Source organism: Apium graveolens, chromosome 1, assembly GCF_009905375.1.
Source record: "Apium graveolens cultivar Ventura chromosome 1, ASM990537v1, whole genome shotgun sequence".
NCBI lineage: Eukaryota > Viridiplantae > Streptophyta > Magnoliopsida > Apiales > Apiaceae > Apium > Apium graveolens.
In genome coordinates this window covers 188,095,834-188,116,285 of record NC_133647.1, presented here as the reverse complement: position 1 = coordinate 188,116,285, position 20,452 = coordinate 188,095,834, and the positions used below count along the sequence as shown (strand labels likewise).

General features: G+C 35.0%; 1 protein-coding gene across 1 annotated transcript; it reads left to right on the top strand.

The window, feature by feature from the left end:
* Positions 1–9,827: 9,827 nt before the first annotated feature.
* LOC141713513 (uncharacterized) lies at positions 9,828–11,022 on the top strand. Its single transcript, XM_074516965.1, has 2 exons — positions 9,828–9,975; positions 10,598–11,022. Exons 1-2 carry the CDS (start codon positions 9,828–9,830, stop codon positions 11,020–11,022), a joined length of 573 nt encoding a protein of 190 aa, XP_074373066.1.
* Positions 11,023–20,452: the final 9,430 nt, after the last annotated feature.

Genomic DNA, 20,452 nt, shown 5'->3' with positions numbered 1-20,452 from the left:
ATGTATTTAATGTTTTTATTTTTTTATATAATGTTTGTTGTGAGAATTGAAGTTTGGTAGTAGATAATTTGTAAGTTAGTTTCATTTATTGTAATTATAGTGTGTGTGTTTGTGTGTTTTATGAAATACATGAATAAATATGAGATTAATGATAAATTATTTGTTAAATATATTTTTTTTTAATTTAAAAAAATATTATTCTAGATGGAAACCATTGATCGAAGTTGGATTGGTAATCAATTGCAAAGCGATAAAATTTCATTGACTCCGGAATATAGAATTGGTGTAGAAATGTTTTTAAAATTTGCTAGCGAAAATGGAATGGAAGATGGTACAATGAAGTGTCCGTGTAAACGTTGTAAAAATTTGAATTGGTTAAAGATTGATGATGTTAGATTTCATTTGCTCGCTAAAGGGATACTTGAGGGTTATACCGTGTGGACGTCGCACGGTGAAAAAATAGGAAGAAAACGTAGTCGAACATCACATCACCGTTATTGTGTTCGGGAACCTTCGAGAGTAGAAGAACCGGTAGATTTGAATGTGATGTTACATGATTTAGCCGGTGAAAATTATCAATTTTATGAAACTACGGATACGGGAACTATAAATGTAGAAGAAGCTCCAAATGATAGTGCTAAAAAATTGTACGAGGTTATTGTTGAAAATGGAGCACCTATTTATCTCGGCAATACAAAGTACACAAGATTAAGCTTTACCACCAAATTATTGGAATTCAAAAATAACTCGCATTGTAGTAATAAAGCTTTTGATAGTTTGCTTAAACTTCTTACGGATGTGTTACCAAAAAAACATATATTACACGAAAGTTATTATGCAATGAAAAAATTATGAAGGATTTGAGGGTTGAATATGAAAAAAATTGATTTATGTGAGAATGATTGTATGTTATTTTATGGAGATGACAAGGATAAAGTTGTGTGTGATATATGTGGTGAAGATCGTTATCGGGATGTTTCTAGGAAAGATGGTAAAAAAATAGCAAAAAAAATCTTAAGACACTTTCCTTTGATCCCTCGATTACAACGCTTATATATGTCGGGACATACATCCGATCACATGAGATGGTACAAAAATAGAGATGTGCAAGATGGAGAAATAAGTCATCCCGCGGATGGAGAAGAGTGGAAAAATTTTGACCGTCGGTATCCTTCATTTGCTCAAGAGATTCGTAACATAAGGCTCGGTCTTGCGACCGATGGTTTCAACCCTTTTGGCCCTACTGGGAAAAAAACATATATTGTGTGGCCCGTGGGATAGTTGTCTACAATCTTCCACCATCGATGTGTATGAAAAAGCCTTATATGTTCATGACCGATATAGTTCCGGGTCCAAATAGTATTGGAAAAGATATTAACGTTTGTCTAAGGCCTCTCATCGATGAATTGAAGATATTGTGGAATACCGGGGTGAAGACATACGACCAATCTTTGAAATAAAATTTTACAATGAGAGCGGCTATTATGTGGACAATTAGTGACTATCCCGCTATGAGTATGATAAGTGGGTGGTCGGGAAAAGGAAAGATGGGATGTCAAGTGTGTCTTGGAAGCGTGCAAGGGTTTCAATTAAAATATTGTGGAAAATGTAGTTTCTATGGCACGAACCGAATATTCCTTGAATCAAATGATCCACTCCGTCAAAAAAGTAATTTGTTTGATAACGAAGAAAGAAGATTGTTTCGTGGTCGTTTGTCTGGTGAGGGTGTTAAGGAATTGCTTGATGGTTTAGTTTTTCCACCACCCGGAAAGACTAATTCGAAGGCAAGGAGTGTCGAATACGGGGAAGGGCATCATTGGACTCATGTCCCAATCTTTTACGAACTCCCTTATTGGTCATCACATAGTTTACGATATTCAATTGACATCATGCATACGGAAAAAAATGTTTTTGAAAACATTTTTTTTACTATTGTCAATGCGGCAAAGTCAAAAGATCATAAAAAAGCAAGAGCGGATTGCAAGCATTTTGGGGTGTTACCACATTTATGGATCGATGAGAAAGGAAAGTCACCTAAAGCACCTTATTCCCTTACTAGAAAACAACGTAAACTTTTGTGTGAATGGATTAGTTCACTAAAACTTCCGGATGGTTATTCCTCAAATATATCACGTTGTTTCAATGTTGAGGAGTGTACATTTTATGGATTCAAATCGCACGATTGTCACATTTTTCTTCAAAAATTATTGCCTCTCGCAATTCGTGAACTTCTACCGGCGCCTATTGCCGATGCAATCACGATAATTTATAACTTTTTCCAAAATTTATGTTCATCCGTGGTTACAAAAACCGACTTGGAAATAATGGAAAAATCGGTTATCAAAGCGTTGTGTTTGTTGGAAACGATTTTTCCTCAAAGTTGGTTTGATTCGATGGAACACTTGGTTGTACATTTAGTCGAAGAAATTAGACTTGATGGTATTGGCATTGGATGTATCCGATTGAACGTTTGTTGGGAAAATTAAAACAAAAAGTTGGTAATAAAGCAAGGGTTGAGGGGTCAATTGCCGAACGATATATGGAGGAGGAGATTCTTAATATTTGTTCTTTTTATTTTGCCTCTGACACGATCCATAATAAGGTACGTCGTAACGAGGTTTTGTTTGATGTGCAAAATTCCGAGAATTTAGAAGTGTTCAAATATCCAATTCAATCTCTTGGAAAGGAAGGAACTCGATACATGAGTGATGATGAACGAGAGTTAGCGGAAAAATATGTTCTTTTAAACTCTCCTGAAGTTCAACCTTATCTAAGGTACCAAAATCTTACTTTAAAAAATATGCGTAATAATTTTTGTTAATGACACATGCATGATCTTACTTTATATTTTAGGAAGTACCAAGATCGTGTTATGCGACAACGCCCGGAAATAACACCTCAAGATTTAGATCGTATTGTCAAAAGTCGATTTAAAACTTGGTTTAAACAAAAGGTATTTATCTATTTTTAATTTGCATGATTTTTTTTTAAAATTCTTATAATTACAACGTCTCATCGATTTGAATTATTTTTAGGTTGATAAAGATGAGGTGGAATGACCTCGTTTTAGGGACGTACTCGAAGGGCCGGTATTAAAAGTATGACTTTTGAGACTTGTCAAGTTAATGAATATAAATTTTCAACAAAATCTGCATCCGGTTCTGGTATTGTTTTTAAAGGAAATTTGCACGGAAATAATCTTGATTATTATGGTCAACTATAAGAAATTATTAGACTTATTTATCAAGGATGCAATCATGTATATTTGTTCAAATGTATATGGTTTGATAGTGTTGGTAATGGTGTGAGGATTGATAAGAATCGTGTGATTACAATTGATATGACTTCAAGATTGAAGTCAAATGAGATTTTTATTTTAGCTAGTCAAGCCTCACAAGTATATTATGCTCCTAGTGTATTGGATCCAAAAGCGAAAATATATACGGTGGTCAAATCTAAAAGTCGTCTAATTGATGAATCTATCATTGCGCAAAATGATATAGAGGACATTTTTCAGGAAGATAGATCTAATGCATCGACCTCGTTTTCGCTCTTTGTCGATTTTGCACAATATGGACAAATACCGTTTATTCGGCGTGAAGAAGAAGAAGAAGACGAAGAAGACAAAGAAGATGATTTGAAGGATGACGAAGATGAAAATGAAGTAGAAGAAGAAATAAGTGAAGGTGACAATGAGGATGATGATGATGACGAAGATGATGATGGTTTTGACGATTTTGAATAAGTCATTTGTATTTTAAAGATGATTTTTAGTAAATTTTGTAATGATTAGGATACTTTATTTATAAGTTATAGTAAATTTTTAATGGGTTTGTGAATTTTTAGTTTTAATGCTAAGTTTATATGCGTTTACGTCCGGTTAGGGCCAAAAAATCATAATATTTGATCGTAATATTTCCTAGAAAACCGACCGCCTCCTTGCCTAAAACCGACCACCTTCTTCATAAAACCGACCGTCTCCTTAAAGGGTCGGTCGGTTTTAGAATGGTCGGTTATAAGAATTAAACTGGCTTCTGGTGTAAAACCGACCACTTTGGATATTTGACCTCAGTCGGTTTTAGCAGTCTTGGTCAAAGTATATTTTTAATATTTATTTTCAACGATCGAACCGTACAGATGTTAATTTCATGTCAAAATATGCTTATGCACAAAAATTAGCACTTTTGAACGAGTACCATTACGTTTTTATAAGTAAATTAACAAATTTAATTAAAAATTAAAAAAAATGAATTCGATCTGAAAAGTATAATTTTAAAAGGTATATTTAACGATCGAACCGTACGGATGTTAAATTCATATCAAAATATGCTTATGCACAAAAAAATAGCACATTTTAACGAGTACCATTACGTTTTTATAAGTAAATTAGCAAATTTAATTAAAAATTAAAAAAAAATGAAAAATATAAAATACACATGATCGAACCGTATGGATGGACTAACGCGGTGAAAACGAACAAATGTAACAAAAATTTGGCTATTTGAAAAATAGTATAATCAAAATCATATGGAATATAATTATTTCAGTAAGTATGTCGACACTATAAGTATAATTTTAAAATTTATTTTTAACGATCGAACCGTACGGATGTTAACTTCATGTAAAAATATATTAATGCACAAAAAATTAGCACATTTGAACGATCACAAATACGTTTTAATAAGAAAATTAGAAATTTTGATTAAAATAGTGAAATAATTAAAAAAAATAAAAATTATAAAATACACATGATCGAACCATACGGATGAACCGACGAGGTAAAAACGAGCAAATGTACCAAAAATTAAGCTATTTAAATAATAATAATCATGTTTTTATAAGATTTTTTTAATTTAGGGGTTTTTAACCCCTAAACCCTAAACCCTAAACCCTAAACCCTAAACCCTAAAATTAAAAAAAATTAAAAAATTAAATACTATAAAACCGACCACCTAAAAAAAATGCGGGTTTTTTTGTGAAAAATTAAAAACCCTGCCTAGAGCAAAACGACACCGTTTTGCATGCTGCACAGGGTTCAAGGTTAAAACCGACCGACCTGGTGGTCGGTTTTAAGTGCCAGGCGGTCGGTTTTAAGTCTGTTATAAATAAAAAAACGGTTCACTTTTCTTTTCTCTATTTCTTTCTCTATCTCTCTATTTTCTCTCTATCTCTCTCTTACACTCAAAACTTCACTAAAATACTTCGATTCAATGGCGTATTCACGAAGGAGCCCCAAATCATCTCTCATTGCCTCCGGTTTCACTATCGATATAAGATTTTCTTGCGATTAAGATATTTTTTTACTCAATTGCATATATGTGTGTATGTGTATGTATTTTTTGTGTTTATATATATGATTCGAAGTTAATTATATATTTTTTGTGTTTGTTAAAGTATTATTCTCACATAAATTGATTTGTTTCACTTCAAATCAAACTTCATTGATTTTTCAGTTTTTATGTAAAGTTTTGCATGTTAAACATTCGTCGGTTATGTCAATTTGTTTAATATAGGTTAAAGTCATAATTTTTGGGTGTTTCGTCGGTTTGTTTACTCTTTTTAGAAGTATAAATGTATTTTTAGGGGTTTCCTCTCGTTAACACATAAAAGTACTCGAAATGGATAATTCTCACTTAAATTGAAGTTCATATGATTTTTCAGTTTTCATGTAAAATTTTGCATGTAAAAGATTCGTCGATTTTATCAATTTGTTGAATATATGTATAAGTATAAATTTTATAGGGTTTTTGTCGGTTTGTTTACGTTTAGGTAGAAGTATAAATGTATTTTTAGGGTTAATTTGTAGGGGTTTGCTCTTGTAAACATGATCCGTACTCGAAAATGGATAAATATTGCACTTTATATGTGAGTTTAGAACTTTAATTTGTTGTATATATAGATTAAGTTGATTTAATGGTTTAATTTGCGTAATTAAATAATGCTCTAATTAGTTGTGTTTATTTTTATCGTTAATTTATGAAATGGATACGTTTATATGCATTTTATATGCATTTTATGTGATTTTAAATGCTTTTTTATGTAATGTGATTTACTAATGCAAGTCGTTTCATCGATTTGTTTGTTTTCATATTGGCTAATATATTTTTATTGTTTATTTTAAGATCTTTTTGCTTGGATGTTGACATTGGTTATGATAAGTCTTGTGGTGTTGACGATGGCGAGAAAAGGGAAGGGGAAAGACAAGGAGCCGGAAAAAGATAAGGGGAAGGCAAAGGCCAAGGGAAAGGCCAAAGTCGCGAGTAAGAAGGGCAAGGGCAAGGGTGCAAAGGGAAAATGAGAGAATTTGCATTTGCAGGATGAGCCGACGGATTCGGATTCGGACCCGAATGATCCGACTCGGCACATGACAAATGCGGAGGAGCGAGAATGGCGAGGAAGGCGACCTCGATCACATTCAAGTGGCATATACGGAGAGAAACCGCCATTGAAACCATATCACATTAATGTCTCCGATGGACAGTAAGTTAAAAAGTTTTTAAATTGCATTATTCCTATATGTTTATATTTTTGGTTCTGTTCAATATTGGTATGTGAATTGTTAATGTTTATTGTTTTCTTTTATTTAAATATAGTATTGAAGATGATACGGCTAAGAAAACGCTTTTGGCTATGATTCGGGAGAAGTGGCCTCTTGGACGTTACACTTATACCGATATCGAAGAACGTCACCCGGGTTGGTTGAATGCAAGAGTCGAGGAGTTTCGAGTAAGTTAATTTTTTTTTTGTAATTGTCATTTATTTCTTGATTTTATGATGCATTTATCCTCGTTTTCTTTTTTTGCAATTTTAGAAATATTATAGGCATCTTAAGGGGCAAAGCCGTTCAAAGGCCCAAAAAATTGTGGAAGATCACATTAAAGTGACGATAAAAAGGACTTTGAACGAGTTTAAGAAGAGGGTGGAGCGAAAAGCAAGGGAGGAGGGCGTGAGCAAGTTGTCTTTGAAGCCGCCTTATTGGTCCGTTCCTTTTTGGGAGGACCTTTTGGAGTATTGGGAGAAGAACGAAGGACACTTGCACCGGTCATCGGTTGGATCCACCAACCGACAACAAGTTGAAAGATTGCATAGTGTCGGTGCAAGGTCATTCAATAAAGTTCGGGAGGTAATATTATTATATTCCATCACACACACATACATACACATTCACCATATTTAATATAATTAACTAATTATTAGGACGTGCTAATATAAGTTGTTTAATATTTTGAAAGATAATGACGAACAAGAACAAGAAAAAGCCGACGAGACTCGAGGTGTGGGATAAATGTCATAGGAAAGTTGGATCCGATCCGGAAAATCCCGTCTACACTACACCAGCCGCCATGCGTATTGCGGTAATTTTTATGTACTTTTATGACCATTTTATGTGATTTTAAATGCATCTTTAATAAGTGAATTTATATGTATTTTCATGTGATTTTAAATGCATTTTTATGTGATTTTAAATGCATATTTAATAAGTGAATTTATATATATTTTCATGTGATTTTATATGCATTTTTATGTGATTTTAAATGCATCTTTAATATGTGATTTTATATGTATTTAATGTGATTTTAAATGCATTTTTATGTGATTTTATATGCATTTTATGTGGTTTTAAATGCACCTTTAATATGTGATTTTATATGTATTTTAATGTGATTTTAAATGCATTTTAATGTGATTTTATATGCATATTTAATATGTGATTTTATATGTATTTTAATGTGATTTTAAATGCATTTTTATGTGATTTTATATGCATTTTTATGTGATTTTAAATGAGGGTTAATATGTGATTTTATATGTATTTATGTGATTTTAAATGCATTTTTATATGTGATTTTATATGCATTTTTATGTGATTTTAAATGCATCCTTAATATGTGATTTTATTTGTATTTATGTGATTTTAAATGCATTTTTATATGTGATTTTATATGTATTTTTATTTGATTTTAAATGCATCGTTAATTGTTTTAAATGAACTTGTAGGAACGATATGTCGCCATTCTCGAGCGCATGCCCGTGGAGGTTACACAAACGGGTGATCGGGATGAGCCGTGGGATTGGTGGATGGAAGCGTTGGAGGTCCCCCAAGGTACAAAGCCGAAAAAGAATTATGTGGTGGGGTTCCCCAATGCTTGGGCCACCGATCTCTTGCCTACACTTGCTACCCGGTACCGAGATTCCATACGGAATGAAGCCGGCTCATCCTCATCCGCTACGAGACAACGTGAAGCCATCCCCGACAATGTATATCTTTCCATCGTGAGGAATGTGCTTACAGAGATCCGTGCTAATCCAAATCGGTTTGCTCGCCAACTTTCCGATACGGAAATAGCTACATTCGCACATACCGCTCTCGAGGCCTCAGATCCATCCTCCGATCCTAGCCAAAGGTTGTAATGGAATAACCTTATCGGTGGCGAGATCATGCATATCGTGGGCTCCTTGATTGAAGATATTGTCCAAAAGTCGGAAGCTCGTATTGCGGAGGTATAATTTTTGACCTTCTTGTTTATTTATTGTTTTCATTCACATGTAAATTTTGTTTCTTCTTTTTAACTAGTTTAATTAAACTTGTGTATCTAGGAAAACAATCGGCGTGCTACGGAAGTCGATAAGGATTACACGTCCGAGGATGAGACCTCCGATGATGAGGACTTTGATGATGGCGGCGGTGATGACGACGGTGATGGCGGTGGATCGTCCGATGTTGATTTGTCGGATTAGTTTATATTGATCGGTTTTAAGACTATTGTAATTTGATGGTTATGGGATGTAATATAATACGTTGTGATGGTTTGATACTTTGTCGGTTATTTAGGATTGCTTATAATGATGTAATGATACGGTTTAATCCTCCGGTTATCGGAGTTTGTGAATATTTGCATTGGATTTAATTACTATGGTTTAATTATGAAATTTACTAGTTTTTGCGAATGATTTTGAGTAGTATAGTTTAATGATTATCATTGTTATTTATTTTGGTTGTTTGGTTGTGATTGGATTGGATTTGTGTATTAATTTGGTTTGGTATCCAGGGGCTGCAGAAAAACCTGCAATTTTTTTTAAAATCAGACCTTAAAACCGACCGACAATAGGCATAACCGACCACTTTTGACCATTACAAAACCCAGAAAACCGACCGTCAGGTGACATAACCGACCACCTTCTTCATAAAACCGACCGTCTTCTTTAGAGGGTGGTCGGTTTTAGGACGGTCGGTTATGATATTTAAGTTAGCTTCTGAAATAAAACCGACTGATGTGCACACTTTGACCACGGTCGGTTATGAGTTCCAGTCAACATTTTAAAAATAGACATAACCGACCACCTGCGGTCAGTTATGACTCAGTGACGTGGTGACACATGTGCACACGTGTTACCACGTGTACACAGTGACCCCATATTTTAGTAAAATGCCCAGACACTTAACCGACCACTGTGTTGGTCGGTTATGAGGGTTTTTGTACTACATGTCATGTCCTAATGGTGCAGACTAAGACAGAAAGAAAGAAATGTTCAAAGTAGTATAAGAATTTTTACGGATGTCTCAACACCAAAGAGGGAGTGAATGAAATTTTTAAACTTGTGAAAATGAGGAATAGGCGGCGTAAATATATTAGTTCGATACGGTATATAAAGGATGATGATGATCATGTTTTGTTGCAGGACGGGGAGATTAAAGGGAGGTGGAACATATATTTTTATGACGTATTTAACGCAGCCAGAGAGAGAAGTTGGTTGGGATCAAGAAATCTAACAAATTGCGGAGGTTGAAACTGGTTTGGTGCAAAATATTAGTAGAGGGGAAGTGCATGGGAGCAGCACTGCGCAGGATGGGAAAGGGCAAGGCAATTGGTATGGATGAGATTCCGATTGAAGTGTGGTATTGTTTGAGAGAAGATGGTATAAGATGGTTGACAAATCTCTTTAATAAGATACTTCGGATGGCCAAGATGCCAAGTGAGTGGAGGTCAAGTGTTGTGATACTACCATATAAAAATAAAGGGGATGCTCAAAATTATTAAACTGCTGTGGTATTAAGTTACTTAGTCATATCATGAAATTTGGGAACGTGTTATTGGGTCCAGGATTCGTAGGGTTGTCAATATCTCGACAAATCAATTTGGTTTCATGTCTAGTCGATCAACACTTGAGGCTATACATCTTATTCGATGTCTCATAGAAAAATACAGGAAATGTCAGAAAGACCTTCATATGGTGTAAATTGATCTTGAAAAACTTTATAATAGTGTACCGAGAGAGGTTATTTGGAGGTGTCTAGAAATTAAAGGGGTTCCACCAATATATATACATGCGATACAAGATATGTATTCGGAGGTAGCGACATGTATTCGAACGCTAATAGAAGATTCTAGCTTTTTCCCGATTAAGGTCGGCTTTCATCAAGGATCAGTGTTAAGTCCATTGCATTTTATCTTTATTTGGGATATAATCACTCGTAAAATCCAAACTAACGTGTCATGGTGTATGCTTTTTGCTGATGACATAGTGCTAATAGCAGAAACTGAGAGTGTGATTAATGTACAATTAGAGCAGTAGCGTGATTTATTGGAGGCAAAAGGTATGCGTTTGATCCGTTCGAAGACGGAATACATGTGGGAAAATTTTAATGGAGAAATTAATGAGTTAGAGGTTAAAGTTTGTATTGCTGAAGACAAAGTGCCGATGATAAATATTTTTAAGTACCTAGGTATGGTCATTGACAACGTTGGAGATGTTAGAGCAGATTTTACTCATCGTATTAAAGCCATATGGCTTAAATGGAGGGCTGCCATAGGGGTGTTGTGTGATCGGAATGTACCTTTGAAGTTGAAGGGTAAATTCTATAGAGCTGCAGTTCGACCAGCATTATTATATTGTTCAGAGTGTTGGCCATTGCGGAAAGTTCAAAAACGTGGGTTAGAGACGACAGAAATGTGTATGTTGAGATGGATGTGTGGGCATACAATGGAAGATCATATTTTAAATGATACCTTTAGGGATTGAGTCTATTTTCAAGAAGATGTGTGAGGGTAGGTTAAGTTGGTATGGATATATTAGGTGACGACATGCATTAGCCCCGGTTAGAGGGATTGAATGTATAGTAGTACGGGAAAAGAAAAATAGAGGTAGAGCACATAGGACTTGGATAAATCAATTACGTTTAAATATGGAAGCTTTAAATATCACTGCTGACATGACCTTAGATAGGGTTTCTTGGAGACAAAGAATTCGTGTAGTTGAGGATGTTTCTAGTGATTTGTAGCAGCTTCAATTGTAGAGTTTGTCTTACTATTATGTATTTCGGATATGGTTAATTAATTGATTGATTTGAATTACTAGAGAAAAAGCAAGATGCACATGTAATGTCAATTGGTTAGTACGGTCCATGGGTTATAAGAGCAAGTCCAATGCAATGCTATAAGTGATGTCATTTCTATAATTTGAAATCAAATGTCAAAAATTTCAACTCCAAAGGAGTTCTATTGTTGAATACAAATATGCATATATGCATCCTTAGTTCTAAATTTGAAACCAAAGATGCATTTATGCATCTAGCCACATCATCAAACTACTACAAATGTGATGCATGTTGTTGTACTTTAAATGAAACTTAAGGGAAAGTGACAAAATTTAAGTAAATTAGGAAATATTTGGTTTACCAATGCATCTAGTATTGGAGTTAAAGTTTTGTTTTAGCACCAAAACACACTTTTGATGCCAAATTATAACAATAACTATAGCTATTTTACATCTTGCATTGGACTTGCTCTAATAGATCGTGTTTGAAAATTAAAATTCACTTTATTGTTATTCATTAGGAACACAAAAGGGGATAGTTTTGGCCAACTCCTTATGATTCGATGCAGTTGTACTCTCTGTTTATAAGTTTGTTTTATTAGTGTCAGACAAATATTAGCTAGCTAGTAGCTCCTAAGTACAAGCTCTGAAACTTGAGGGAATTATAAGATGTCTAGCTATTTACAGTGTAACATCCCGACTTTTCGGAAAATATATTATATTTAAATATCAAAACTAAAACTACAAATTTTATTCATATTTAAGATAAGTTTCTAATTTTCCATAAAGTTCTAAAATCCAAGACAGGAATAAAATCATCTAAACTGGAAATAAAGTCAAAATCCAGGGAAAAATAATTTCCAATACAAATATAATCACTAAAATATTATTCCAAGCAAGCTCAAATCAGTCCACCCTTGAGATGATCCAAAAGCTAAACACCTGAAAATTTGTAAGTAATGAGCCAAAGAGCCCAGCAAGAAAACTATCGAACTAACCAGAGGATCAAGTGAGTTTGTAACATATTTCATAAATCATAATTCAGAATATCCGTAGTCCATAAATCACAGTTTCAAAAATAAAGACATAATAAATTCCGCAGTTCGCTCCGATCAGGAGTACCTGGTGACACAGTAATATAGGTTCATAGATGTCAGTAATGCGCCCCTCACTAAGGTATCATAATCTAGTTCTGGAACTATACGCAATTACTAACAGATTCAAATGTCATAGTTGAATGGGAATTTCTTATATCTAAAATATTCCTTGATCCAAATTTACGTAACAAAAATATTTAAAAACATTTTAAATATAAAAAACATTTAAACAATATTTAGTAAGTACGAAAAGTTAACTTACCTTATTCGATTAATCACAATAAGCACGTATTAGATCTGCACCGATGAATCCTATACAAATATATTAACATAATATAATTTATATTAGCCGACACAATCAGACAAGCACATAATACAATTTTATAATTAGTATAGGCATATACCAAACTAATAAAAACACACAACCAAAATCTTGGTCTAATAATATAATATATTTAGTCTTGACCATAACATAGATGTAGTGTCCATTAATTATATGTGCAAAAGAAATACTAACAAAGTGAACCATGACATGATCTATCAAGCATGACCCGAGGGACTGTTTGCATGCATGTAACATATGCTATTAATATATATATATATATATATTATTTAGTTATAAAAGGTGTAAAGTCAAACTGATTAGTAAATTAACATATGCCAATTCAATTTATCAGCTAAACATAGACTTCTAATTATATTTAAAAGATTTAGACGAGTGGAAGGCTAGCACCATGTCCAATGTTTAGCAAATCTAAGATAAAAAATAATAATAATAATTGTTAGTCCCTTAACAATATAGCAAGAATTACAGAAGGGGGGTTGAATGGAATTCTTGAACCTTTTTCTTAAAATAAAAATGTTCAAACTCGAATACAAATATAAGTGTTTTGATTAGCACAATGCGGAATAAAAACTTAAGTGAATCAAAACATAAGTAATTAAAAATAAGAGTCTTTAAAAACTTTCTGGTGGATTTAAACAATTCCACCAGAGATATATATTATATCGAGAGAACTCTGTGTGCAAGAATGCTCACAGCTGCTTACAAATTTGAACTACTGAGAATACAGAGAAATGCTAATAATTCTGCTTACAAATGTTTCTCACTTTTTGTATCTCAGATCTTAGTTTCTATTTGCTATTTCTTGGTTTATATATTACCAAGATTACAAAGTCAAAAGATAGAATCATTATAAAAACTATCGGGTCTAATGCTTTGTTACTTTGTTCTTTATTACCCGGTTCATAGGCTTCCTCATTCCATTTGCATACATCCCGACGCATGTGACCAGTTGTCACTGTCAACTGATGTTTGAATTCTTTATCCGTTGAATACATGATTATCCGTCGACTTTATGATCATCCGTTGATGGCTTCATTGATCATCTGTCGACTGCTATATAAAACATCCGTTGATAGCCATTTGATCATCCATCGATGGCTTCGTAGTTTATCCGTTGGGTAGCAATCAGGCACTTGACTTCATTTCACTTATGCAGAATTACAAGACATCATTATGTACAATTAATCAACCTATTCTGCATATCTAGTTAAAGTCCACATGACTTATATGCTACTACAGATTCTATACAAAGGTGTATGCAGAAATGTGCTATAGACTCATTATTACATAAGCTACTCACTCGATGGACTATAAAGATTTATCCGTCGGGACTATAAAGATTTATCCGTCGGGACTAAAAGTCTTATCCGTCGAGTGCTATATTATTTCACTAAGTAAAATCTACTTAGGTGTTTTGACTGTGAAATCATCAAGTACACAACATATGCACAACAATCTCCCCCAATTTATGTCTACTGGAATTGTAGCCATAAATTAAGAGATACTTGATGATAACAAAACATCCTAATCATACAGCTTTAAAGAAAAGTAGATAATACTGAAAGTGCTTCAATTAATCAAAATGTACAAAGTTTAGCTCACTGTTATTTCAAAATGCTCCTCTAGCCTAAGCAGATTTTTCTAGTTTCTTGAAGGTCTGGATCTTCTTCTAAGCTTTCTGTTGTTTTCATCAATCTGATTTTGGAGCTGCCCGTGGAATTCCAGTTCATCAAATTCTGAGAGATTTAGCTTTTCTTGCATTTCCAAGAGAGTCTCATTGCTAAAGATGCTCAGTTTATCTTCTAATCTGAAGAATCTTCTCACACCTTTGTCATCTATGAACTTCATCAGCCAGTAGGGCCTTAGATGCACTCTTCTCCTTATGTATGGGATGATTAGAGTCTTTGGGAGTGCATCTTTAGGTCTAACACTCCTTAGTTCTTCAATCTTCTTCAATACTAGTCTTCTTGCAGTGACATTGAACACAAAGTTCTTCTTGAAGGATGAATAAACTTTAATCAGTACAGCTTGGCTCTCTTGAAGAATCCTGTGAAGTGGCAACTGAATCTCATTTCCTCCTTTGTACTTGAACACTAACCTTTCAGGTAGGTTTCTGTATGCATCAATTCCCCTCACTTCATCTAGTTCATTCAGATAGAGGTTTAGATCAGAAAATTCTTTGATGTCATACAAGTACAAGTAGTCTCCCTTATTGACTTTGGGCTGAGCTTTGACTACAGATTTGGATTTGAGGGGTGACAATTTCACTTTCTTGACTGCCCTTGATTTTGGCTTGCTAAGGATTGGTAGACTGAAGTCAGGAATTGGTATATTATCACATTCTATTGGCTCATCCTTGGGCTCAATAGGCTCACCATGAATATTCCTGTAGGGATCCAACACCCTTATATCTTCAAATACCACAGAGGGATTTGATGCTTGAGTTGTAGCTGGTGTGAGTTTCTTAGGAAATTGATCTTCCATTTCCTTGTCAACAATATCCAGTTTCCTTTTTGTTCTTTTAGCCAGTTCTTTCTTTCTTGGAGATTTCTTCTATTCTTCAACATGTTTCCTTGATTCAGTAGCTTCAGATGATTGAGAGGGAATTTGTTGGGATGAGCTCACAGCCTGTAACTTGGCCAAGATAGCAATCTGCTCTTTCTTTTGTTTAGCCTTCTTTGCATCTAGAATAGCTTGCTTCTTTTCCTGCTTCAATCTGGCTTTTTCTTCTCTCTTTGCTTGAGCAAATTGAGGATATCCAGCTACCACACAAATTTCCTTTCCATTTCTGAATATATTAGCAATTCTCCTTTTTGAAGTTGAATCAGTTGGATCTTTGTAGAAAACAATTGATCTTGACAGAAGCTTCTTCTCATCAGGCTTGAGTGTCTCATACACAGTATCCAAGGGGTTCTTTAGGGATGATTTTGAATAGTTTGCCCTTGGTTTAAGAATCATTTCAATCTTTGGAGACTTGATGCAGGAAGATTGTCCTCTTTCCAGATAGTTCATGCTCATCTCATTCACACTGATTTGCTTGACTTGAGAGTGATGAATGGCTGACTTAACTGGCTCCTTGACAAGTTGGAACTTCTTCTGTATCTCCTCATCAATTTTTTCCCAGTTGATCAAACTTAACTTTTCTTTCTCAGCAACTTTCGAATTTGCTGCTGCTGCCTGAATCAGATCTATACCATCTACAACTGGTGGCTTTGAGACAGTAATTGATGGCACAATTACCTTAGTGATTTGTATCTAAAGCTTCTCCCCCTCACTTGGTCCTTTCTCCCCCTTTTTGTTATCATCAAGTTGAGGAATAAGGCCTTGTGCTTTAGCCAGTTGCATGAGAAGATTGGTCTGAGACTATTGATTTTGAAGAATGGTGGCCACAGAATTTTTAATAACTTGAACTCTGTCTTCCAACTTGGCCAGCTTCTTTTCAGCATCTGATTCTCTTCTCAGTCTCAGTAATAGATCTTGCATGGTACCATATGGCATGACTGAATCCAGCTTTTCAGTATTGTAGGTCTTTAAGTCAGCTATATCCTTTTTGAGTTCATCTACACTCAGATTCTGTCTTAATTGTTGTAGCTTCATTAGATTTAGAGAATCTAGGTGAGCTTGAAGAATGGCCTTGGTACCAGCATTTGAGCTCCTCTGAATGGCCTTTTAGATAGACATGATTTGTTTGACCAAGGATACATTAAATTGTCCTGGTGTGGACTTCTTTGTCAAGGCACATTCAGGTAAATTTGGAATAGAACTTGGGCCTTCATCTCCCCCTAAGTTCATGCTTCCATCAAATGAAATAGAGTTATCATCATTATAATTTACTCCAAATTCCCCAGATGGCTCACCAGCTGTAGGAGGCAATAAATTGACAGCAGCTTTATCCCTTTGTAGAGATTCTGAAGTATGCACCAGATTCAAAGTCTTTTCTGCCTCCTCATTGCCCTGAGCAGCCAACAATTGATAGGCTGACACAAGATGAGTAAAAGTGTCAGCATCCAAGGAAATGTTATCAATTACAGCTTTGTAATGTTGCTAAAATTATCTTTCCTTTTCAGCATCATCCACAATCATTAACTCATGAGCAATGGCTGGATCCACCCTTATACCCTCTGTACTTGCATCAGGGACTCACCCTGGCTCCTCACCCTCACACCCTCACCTTCATCTACTAAGGTGGGACTCCTCTCACTCCCTTTTGCCAATCCTGAATAAATAGATTGCTGATTTTCACTCATTTCCTCTCCTTTTGCCTGGGAGCAACCCAGCCTCTCACTCAAGACACTCTCCTCTCTCAGTCCTAAGAGTGACTGTACAACCACTAAATCTTCTGCACTTGAAATAATTGAAGTTTGAAGTTGTGCAGAGATACTCGACGGATGAGTGATATCCATCGAGTGAGTGGTAATGCTATCCGACGGATAACTGCTGTTAGGCTTATCCGTCGGGATACAATCACTACTCGACGGATGAGCAATATCCGTCGAGAGAGTAGAAATGAATGAGTTGGGAAGAGAAACTATTGTTGACTCTGTGCTGATTGAAGATATTTGAGGCACAGATGTCACAATAGTTTCTGAAAGAATTGGCAAGTGAGCCAACAAATCATCTAAAAGATGATGCTCACTTGTACTAGATTTTGGCTTCCCCAACAGAGTTAAAGAAGGGGAATCAGGAATTGATGTGTGTATCATATCCACATCCAGAGAGTTTGTTGGTGAGTATGGTGTATGAGGTGCTTTTATAACTAGAGATTTTGGCTGTGACTCCACATTTATTGGAGCCACATCAAACTGAATTTGAGAAAGTACAGGGACTGTGTCTTTAGCACCAGTTTGTACTGTGTGTGTGCCCTGTGCATCCCCAGAGGTTTTAGATTTCTTCTTTCTAGTATAAGTTTGGGGTGAGCTTGTGTCCCTAACCCTTTTGGCCTGTGCTCTTGGCTGAGAGCTTTGTTCAATAACCACATCCTTTTGGGAGGATGCAGCTAGAAGTGAGCTTTTGTCCTTTTTAAGCACTGCAGTTTGTTGGGAAACTACAGTGTGGCTAGGCTGGGATTCACTCAACTCTCCAACATTATTCTTGGGGTTTCTTTGATGTTCACCCCTTCCCTCACCTAACTTACCCTCCTTCACACTCCCCTCTTTGGCTTTGGTGGATTTTTCAACTGATATCTTTTGAGAGATACCAGAGGGGGTTTTCTTTGATTTGGTTTTGGAAATAGTAGTAGGTTTGGAGGCTTTGGTAGGCAACTATTTGGTCATTGACACAGTTGCCATAGCTACTCCTGAATTCAAAGAAATAGTGGAGGTTGGAATAGTTTTAGGGATGGATGAAATTACCTCACTTACCTGAGGTGCCTGCATTACAGGAAAGTAGAACATTGGCACATCCTTGTGATGATTAGCCCTGCTCAAATCTACAATGAGTCTTCTCTCTTGAGCCCAACAATCCAGTTTGTTGTTAGGGTTCTCAAGCACAATCTCTTCACATAGGTGGTTAGCCAATAACATAAAAAATCTAGCATAATACACATTTTTACCTCTTTTAGCTAACTCACCCAATTTAAAACCTAACTCAAATAGGACAAGGTCACTGAAATTGTAAAATTTATCTGTAACTAGCATGTATAGCATGTTAAGCATTGAAATATTCACTGAATCAAAATTACTAATTTTTCCAGAGAAAACCTTGGTAACTACATCACACATGAAACTCCACTCCTTCCTAAGACCCATTCTCCTAATATCACTCAGTTTAGAAGTAGGAAGTGCATAATGCATGGAATTAAGCATATTGATAATATCAGTGTCATTCTGTGGTGAAGTCACATTATTATCAGGAATTTTGAAACATGTTTTTATCACATCACTATTGATACATAATTCATTACCTTTGATGGTTAGAGTGATGGTCTTGTCAGTAGAGTTGTAGATAGCAGTGGTCCACATCTCTTCAACAACTTCACAGAAGATTGTGGGTGATTCCAGCATGGCGTAATTGAGCTTGCAATTCTTCACAAAGTCCATCATCTTGTGGAAGTCCTCTGATTGCTGAATACCCTTATTGACCAATGCAATGGAATTGTTCTTCTCATAAATGAACCCAGTTTGAGACATAATCTTTACTACAGGTGCCATTGTTAGAGAATGAAAGCTTGAAGAGAAGGAGAATAATTACTTGAGAGAGAATGAAATTAGAGCAGTTGAATTTAAGAATGATAAAAGAAAATAATTGCAATGAAATAAGCTTTTATACTATCTCAAAAATAAGTGATAAAAATAATAAAGTAAAGTAAATTAACCAATAGAAATTGCCTAAAATAGCCGTTTAAAAATAAACTGTAAAAATTCCACCCATTATTCGTCGTGTAATGCTTACAAACTGTAAGTATACTCGATGGATTATGCACAGGGAATTAACGGCTCAGATTAAGACAATTCGACGGATGAGAATAAACTGTTATCCGTCGAGACATAAGATATTCCAGAAAAGTAACTGATTTTTATTAGCAAATAGTATGTCGACGGATGACCAAACTCGATGGATAAGGGTCATCCGTCGAGATGTAAATTTTGACTTAGCCAAAAATTTCCCAGAATTGAAAAATCAATTAACTTTCTGGATGAATTTCAACTTGCAAAATAACTCAGATAGATTTAAGAGTAATTAAGCATACCTAACTCACTTACCAACCTTGAAAAGGTGGATTCATCCAGTGGCTTGGTAAAGATATCTGCAAATTGCTTCTCACTTGGAACAAAATGTAGTTCCACAGTACCATTCATTACATGTTCCCTTATGAAATGGTACTTGATATCTATGTGCTTTGTTCTTGAATGTTGCACTGGATTTTCAGTGATGGCAATTGCACTTGTGTTATCACAGAAAATAGGAATTCTCTCAACTTGCAAACCATAGTCTAGCAATTGATTTTTCATCCATAAAATCTGTGCACAGCAACTGCCAGCAGCAATATATTCAGCTTCAGCTGTAGAAGTAGAAACTCAATTTTGCTTTTTACTAAACCAGGACACAAGCTTGTTTCCTAGAAATTGACAGGTTCCTGTTGTACTCTTTCTATCAATTCTATAACCTGCATAATCTGCATCTGAATAACCAGTTAGATCAAAACCAGAATCTCTAGGATACCAAATACCAAGGTTTGGTGTTCCCTTGAGATATCTGAAAATTCTCTTAATAGCTATCAAGTGAGATTCTCTAGGATCAGCCTGAAATCTAGCACATAAACATGTAGCAAACATTATATCTGGCCTACTAGCTGTTAAGTACAGAAGTGAGCCAACCATGTCTCTATAAATTGAAATATCCACAGACTTTTCAGTAGTGTTTAATTCAAGCTTAGTTGTAGTGGCCATGGGAGTTTTTGCAGATGTGCAATCCATTAGATCAAACTTCTTTAAAAGATCAAAAATATATTTAGTTTGACTAATGAATATCCCATCACTAACTTGCTTAACTTGTAAACCAAGAAAGTAAGTTAGTTCTCCCATCATACTCATTTCATACTTACTTTGCATCAATTTGGCAAATTTTTTGCAAAGTTTCTTATCTGTAGAGCCAAAAATAATATCATCTACATAAATTTGAACAAGTATACTAGAGCCATTAACATTTCTGAAAAATAAAGTTTAATCTACAGTACCTCTTGTGAAGTGATTTT

Excerpts from the sequence above, each read along its gene's own strand:
- LOC141713513 (XM_074516965.1), top strand. The coding sequence starts at position 9,828 with ATGGGAGCAGCACTGCGCAGGATGGGAAAGGGCAAGGCAATTGGTATG. Across the intron at positions 9,976-10,597 it reads TCGGATGGCCAAGATGCCAA|GTATGCGTTTGATCCGTTCG; the intron begins GTGAGTGGAGGT and ends TGGAGGCAAAAG.